At 39.8% G+C, this 7,204-nt stretch overlaps 1 protein-coding gene across 1 annotated transcript; it reads right to left on the reverse strand.

The window, feature by feature from the left end:
• Positions 1 to 1,175: 1,175 nt before the first annotated feature.
• TMEM252 (transmembrane protein 252) lies at positions 1,176 to 3,824 on the reverse strand. The gene is made up of 2 exons (XM_058044232.1): positions 3,360 to 3,824; positions 1,176 to 1,506 (listed from the first exon to the last, which is right to left on the reverse strand). Exons 1-2 carry the CDS (start codon positions 3,704 to 3,706, stop codon positions 1,176 to 1,178), a joined length of 678 nt encoding a protein of 225 aa, XP_057900215.1. The 5' UTR covers positions 3,707 to 3,824.
• Between the last annotated feature and the right edge of the window lie 3,380 nt (positions 3,825 to 7,204).

Consider the following 7,204-nt stretch of genomic DNA (forward strand, 5'->3'; position numbering starts at 1 on the left):
GCTTTTCTGTCTCACTGTAACAAAACCAGGAACAGGTTGCCCAGAGAGGTGATTCATGTCCCATTCCTGGAAAAATTCAAGGTCAGGTTGGACAGTGTTCTGACCAACCTGATCTAATTCAAGATGTATCTGCTCGTTCCAGGGGCTTGGACTAAATGATCTTCTCCAATACAAACCTTCCAACCCAGAAAGAAAAATTCCATCTAAAATAAATATTACAAGTTCAAATCTGAGTGAACCCTCATGAAATTTTTCTTGCCATCTGGAATTACAGATGACAGTGGCCTGAAATTTGCCTCAGTGATTTTGTGGGAGGAAGGATCCATGTAACAGAAGAAGGATGAGTCCAAACCTGTCCTTTTTCTGGTGTTTGTTGTGTAATTATGAAGCCACTTGTGTCAGAAACAGCATACAGGATACAGGGTCACTTTTTCAGTTCCCACAGTCTTGTGTAAGCTATGACAGAAGCAACTGCTCTTAGAATTGGCTCAGAAGTATCAGAGATGGTTTTTCCTCCTGCAATTGATAGTTCCCTCTGAGGAGATGTAAGCATAATCAAAGCTCTCTGTTTGGCTGCTAGGTGGTGTATTTTATTGTGCCCTTATCGTGAATCATAGGCACCTTTTATCATATAAACAATTCAAGGCATTTGTTTTAAATACAAAATTTATTAATGAATTCACTAGTAAAATAGTAGTTCTTTTCACCCCCCACATAAAAAAAAATAAGTTGAAAGGCATACAATACAAAAATAATCAGTTGCAACAAATAATCTGCAAATCTCAAACAAAAGCTAAGTTAATAGGTTTCCCAAGTTAGTTAATGTCTCAAAACCAAAAATGAGAGCTTTCTTCTGAAACTCCTTATGAAGCACAAGTCAAGACTGATAACACCATGCTGCTTCATTTATCTTGCAGTGTAAGAAACTCCTATTGCCAGAGATGGTGACTTCTATTAGACACAGCCTGAGCATTTCTATCTCTCTGGAGATTTATTCTAATTTGAAATACTGAGCACTTTTACATATCCTCTCCAACTCCACTCTAAGTCACAAATGATGAATGTTTTTTCTGTGCAATTTCACCTTAAGTAGTGTTACTATTAGATCACTGACACAAGTCTTCTTCCAGTTTTCCGTGCTTTGCAGATGCAGGATTTTACTGGCTGCCAGTCTCTCATGTTTTGACAGGTGTTGCTCTTCCTGAGGTCATCTGGAAATCTGTATCCTGTTGGCAACTGATTTCTTGCGTGAATGTATGAGAATTTAACCCCCTTCCGGGGTTTGGGTCTTGGCCAGCTGTTTGCTGTTGCTCCAGAGATAATGTGTATGGTGGTGGCTGTTCCTGCTCATTTGTTTCACTGACAAACTCTACAGTGCTTTCACTGTATGGAGGCGGAGGAATATTGATGAATTCTTGCTGTTTTATTGTGGAGGCAACTGACAGTGGGGAGACCAGTTTTTCAGGATCTATGCTGTCTTCATAAGAGGGAGGATAGAAGTCAGGCCTAAAATAAGCAAGCCAAAAAGAAACACATTATGGTGAAATGTGATTTATCTCACAGAGCTTGGTTAGACGCTTCGTCTGTTATGTTTCCAAAATTTAGATGAGGTTTTAACAGTAAACCGATATCTAAGTGTGTTTAAAGAATGAAATACATTAATGTAAAATGTAGGCATAACTGGTATAATTTGCCTTGCCTTTGTACAAAATGTTTTATTAAAACACAGCACTCTAAAAAGACAAGCCTTCCCCGTGAAAATTCCCAACCATGGCATACAAACGCTCATGCTTGTGAGTATTTTAACAAGTGAGAGAAAAGTTTAATTTGGAAGAAGAATGAGATCAGTGTTCAAAGTTAGTTATTATTGCAATAACCATTGTTTTCCACAGTTTAAAAATAAATTTGGTACGTTTCTGCTTATCTAACCAAAATTTACTGAATGTTGCTTTTATAGTGCCTTTAGAGCACCCATTCTCGGTGTTTCTAGTACGGTTTCCACAACAGTCCAGGGAAAGAAATTTGTATCCAGTGACATGTTAAAGACTCTTGCCAGGTCTAGTGCAGTTTAATAAACTGTCTCTCTCAAAGCATCAGACTTTGTAAAGGGCAAAATTATAGGGTCACAAAATGACTTGGGAAGGGACCTTAATGATCATTCAGTTCCTGCCATGGGCAGGGCCGCCTTCCATTAGACCAGATTGTCCATCCAGCCTTGCCTTGAGTGCTTCCAGGGATGGGGCAGCCACAGCTTCTCTGTGCAACCTGCTCCAGTGCCTCACCACCCTCACAGTAAAGCATTTTTCCCCAATATCTAATATAAACATATCCTTTCTCCATTTGAAACCATTCCCCTTGTACTGTCACTACACATTCTTTTTTGGAAGTCCCTGTCCATCTTTCCTATAAGTTCCCTTCATGTACATAGGGTGCTGTAGACTCACTGGAACCCTCTTGGGGCTGAATAATTCCAGATCTCTCAGCCTGTCATCACAGGAGAAGCATTCCATTCCCCTGATCATCTTCATGGTGCTCTTCTGGACCCATTGTAGCAGGTCCATGCCCTTTCTGTGCCAAGGATGCCAGATCTGGATGAGATGCTCCAGGTGGGGACACACAAAGACACAGCCAAGGAGGAGAATCCCCTCCCTTGACCTGTTGGTCATCCTTCTTTGGATGCAGCCCAGGACACATTTGGCTTTCTGGGCTGCAGGTGCACATTGCTGGGTCACAGTGACCTACTTCATCAACAAAACCCCCCCAGGTTCTTCTCCCAGGACTGCTCTCAAACCATTCTCTGCCCAGCTTGTGTTTGTGCTTCAATTTGCACCAACCCAGATGCAGAACCTTGCGCTTAGCCTGAAGGTTCTTAGCCTTAGGTTGAATTTCCTGAGGTTTTTAAATCGGGGGGCTAATTAGACAATAAAATTTAGGCAGGAGCCATATAATGGATGAGCAGAGGACCCCTGCATAACTCAGCTTCTCTCTACATGAGTGCCCACCCCCCAGCAGCATCCTAAATTGTCTGCTGAGATGGAACTCAGTATGCTCCTGCGTGAATTCGGAATAGTTGCACCTGCTGCCACCATGCATGGCTTTGGAAGCTTTGGGAAGTCTGAAATTTTCTCTGTTTCAGGTAGTATACCTTACCTTAGGTATTGTTTTCATGAATGGCTGTTTGCACATTGCTGCTTGCTCTAGCAAATAAAATTTCTGACTACAGTTCTCTCCGCAGAAAAATAATAAAATAGCTACAGGATTTGCATTTTGTAAAAACCTTGCATTGCTACTTTCTTTTCACAAAGACTGTATGTTTAAAAAATAGCATCCCTCCCTCCCAATTAATCTGCAACACATACCTGTCTATGGTGCAGACATGTGGTTCTCTGTGGCTGGGACTTTGAATGAAGATGCCAAGGGCCCTGTATTTCAGGACTTCATGGAAAGTGCTCCAAAAAATGCCAGTAACAAGGAGACAGAGCCCCAAAGCTAACAGGCAATAAAACACTAGCTTGTTGTTCCCACATCTGCACATGGAGGAATTCATGGACATGCAAAGTACTCCCAGGCAAATAGTGGAGAAACTGAGTAAGAGCATAAAAAGACGAATGAAAGTAAAGAGACCTTTAGGCATCCTCCACAGAAGACACAGCACTTTGTTCCTGTCTGCTGTTTGTTTGCTGGCTCTCTCTGCTGTACTTCTCATATTCAAGTATGGGTACTTTATATGCTACAACCGCCCTGTAGACAATTAAGAGAAGCAGGCAGTTTTAACCTACTCATTAACTCTTTGAAGACTTATAAACTCTTTTGAGATTAATTTGTAACCTTATACCTACTTTAGGAAGGAAGCAGAAACTTCCTGAACCATCCCTTTGCCGCTGTAATCTCTGGAGTGTAAACTTGGACTGCTCCCTTCATTGCATGATTTGCAGTGGTTTATACACTTCACTGCTAATGAATGAGACCTGTATTTGTTACATTTGACTTACTTGACTTTAAAAGAAGACCAAACAACAACCAGCAAAGATGGTCTTCATAAATCCCCATTAAAATTTGGAGGGAAAATATGCTTCATATAAATGCAGACATTGACATGGGAGGGGAAGGGGCATCAGTAAAAACTGCTGTTCTCTGAGGGGGGATGTCATCTCACCTTTTCTCTCTGACTTGCCAAGATAAGGTATAAAGAATATTAGTGTCTGACAGGTGTCAATCTAGGTTCAACAAAGGATTTACTTCTCTAAGCACTAAGTGTTGCCATGCAGTCCTGAGAGCCTAGGAAGCTGCCATGAAGCACTTGCATGACCTATGCAGTTCATAAAGGAGTGCAGCACCTCAGACTGGGACACAGGGCAGCCTTGAGGGGCGTCTGTGAGCTCCTAGAAGCAGCAGCAGAAGGCAACATATCTCTTACTGAGCAGGTTTCCTAGACATGGAGTTATCCCAAACTTATGCTGGGCTCTGAAGAGCACACTCAGCTTTCTCTCCATCTGCCTAACTTGCATAGCTATTATTGGATGGGTATTACAACAGCCAGCTCACACCTTCCTATACTGGTTTGTAGGTTTCAAGTTGCAAAAACAGCAAAAAATTCGACTGCAAAACCAACTGGTGACACAACAAATAGATTACTTCCCTTAAAGGACCTGCTTCAGTGGAAAAGACATAAAGTGGAGCAGATTCCCACTAATGTGAGTTGCCACTCAGCTTGTGGGCAGGTGCATGTTTCTAAGGGACAAGGTGGAGTGTTGGGAAAACAGTTATTTTAGACACTGGCTTTGCCAAATTCAGGTCTTTAAAAGAGGTGGCCCAGGTGCGACAGAGGAAATTGGAAACCAGGAGGGTAAAGCCCTGTGTTGGGGGTAGGAGTTCATGCAGGGAAGGTGTGAGTGGAGCTGAGAACGTGAGAGGCAGGTGAAGCACAGTGAAATGGTAGTCAGCTCTGCTGGGTGTCCACTCAACAGCAACAGCTGCCCTTCCAGAAATGTAACTGCAAAAGTGTACTGTGACATAGACACATTAAAATAAGCTGTTTCAAAAGGCAAGTAATTTACATCTGTCTTGCCTAATATGAAGTCCACCAGTTCATCTTCTTTCTGCTGCAGAACTGTTCACCAGGACTCCTTTGCTTCATGCTCTGTTTTTCCAAATATTAATGAATGCTCTCCCTTCAATTTGTTTTCCAACAGGTTAACAGATCCAGCTGAATTTACAATAATCTTTTTTCTGTATAATTTCTACTTTCTGCATATCTGTTAAACATACTTTATTTTGCAAAATACTTTTTATTACTTCTAGGAGTTTTGATGTTTCAGATCTTAACTCACCTAAATAGAAATATTGAGTTATTCATGACTGCTATCTAAAGTTCAGTTAATTAATGTAATTCACATCTTCTGTAATGCTACTCCTTCTACTACGAGATGGTATTTATGAAAGAATGATGTCAATAAAAATAATTTTTACTTCTTGTTTTCTGTATAGGCATATACTCACTTGCCTGTGTGGTCATTGAAATTTATACCTGGAACATTATAGCATCATATCTGTGGTGATAAAGGATTAGTTAAATGTTACAGGAAAACATGGACAGGAAATTGTATTCTCTCTTGGAGATTTGCAGGGTTTTTTGCAGGCTGCAGAATTTTGCTGTTTTCTCCAAGAGACCGGTTTCATCTGTGGAAACAGACTATGGGTCTATTATCCTTGAAAACAGCATCTGTACCTCAGCCAGCGGGTATATGAAGGGAAAGGTAAAAAAAAAAAAAAGGTGGCAATAGCACCATAATGCTGCTTAATTATCAGGGTTCTATTATTTTTCTTGTTTTCCATCATTTCAGATTTTCTGTAATGTTATTCTTGGCCTTTTCCAATTTCCCTAACATTTTGCAGCTTGATTGTTTTATTGGCAGTGAGTGTCTTGGACTGCATCACACTGGATGAGCAGATTTCCTATTTCTCTTACAAAACAGGAAGAAAGTTGCTTCTAATGAGATCAGGTGGGAAAAGGGAATAACTAACATGGTGTAAAGGTTACTGAGCAGAATTGGCTGCAGACCAAGGTCAAAAGGTAGCAGTCCAGATGGAGAAAAAGCAATTCTTAGGAAGTCTGATTGAAGATGAACTTAATGGGTGTTCCACTGGATGATTTGACGATTGTGATTGTTTGGCAATTTGCTTTTCACTTTGAAAGGTCACTGCTTATCCTGTATCCTGTTGAAACATGTAAGGCTTCAACAAACCAGTTTCTGGAATTATGCTGCTTGCTGGTCAAAAAGAAATTTGTGATATCTTACACATTTTTATGAGAGTTGTGAAACACAAACTTATTTTTTAACTACTAACAAAATGGAAAATTTGACAGTCAGAAAATTAAAAAATAGACTTTTTAATGCAAATAATTGTGGCGTGTTAATACCAGCTGCATATCATATCACAGTACATGCATGATATAAGATGCATGTCAGATTTGAGGTCATATTTGCTACTAAAAAGTGATATTTTACCAGAAATTGGAAGCTTATATGTTTTACTCTGGTCTGAAATGAATTATTTTTAATAAAATTAAAACTAAATTTACACCAGTTTTGACTTTTCTTCTGTAACTTTCTAGCAGCCTTAGCTGACATGATTTATTGTAATAACTCACTTTAACGGTTTTTTAAGTTTTTGTCAATAATTCAAAGCAGATTTGCCAATGGGTTTCTCTAGCAATTCCAGTATTCCTTAGAAATATATAACTGAGTTAATGGGAAATTATTTTAAGCTCTGCAGGTGTAGTCTCTTCTCCATATCATACCTGAATTAGTGACAGTTTTGAGAGCATAGAAAAGTTTAAGAATGACTGAGAGTCAATGCAATCTGAACATCAAAATCATATTTCACAGATCGGTTTCCAGCCTGGGGATGTGATGATGTCTAAGCAAAGCAAGGTGCATGAACACAGCCAGGGCTGCTCTTCGTGTCTGAAGGTATTGAGATTTTAGGAGGTGTGGCTCCTATTTGAGAATGAATGATTGAATTTCATGAAGGAAACTGGGTATAAGTCATTCTACAAATACTTGAAAAAAGCAGAAATTAACTGACTGGGTTGAAAATAGTGCACTGCAGGATTTTTGTAGAGAGGTTTCCCCAAATGGTAGAGAATAGTTTATTCTAGAAACAGGTAACAGAAAACAGTAATAAATACTTAAAATAAGGA

The sequence above is a fragment of the Melospiza georgiana genome, chromosome Z, assembly GCF_028018845.1.
Source record: "Melospiza georgiana isolate bMelGeo1 chromosome Z, bMelGeo1.pri, whole genome shotgun sequence".
NCBI classification, from domain to species: Eukaryota; Metazoa; Chordata; class Aves; order Passeriformes; family Passerellidae; genus Melospiza; species Melospiza georgiana.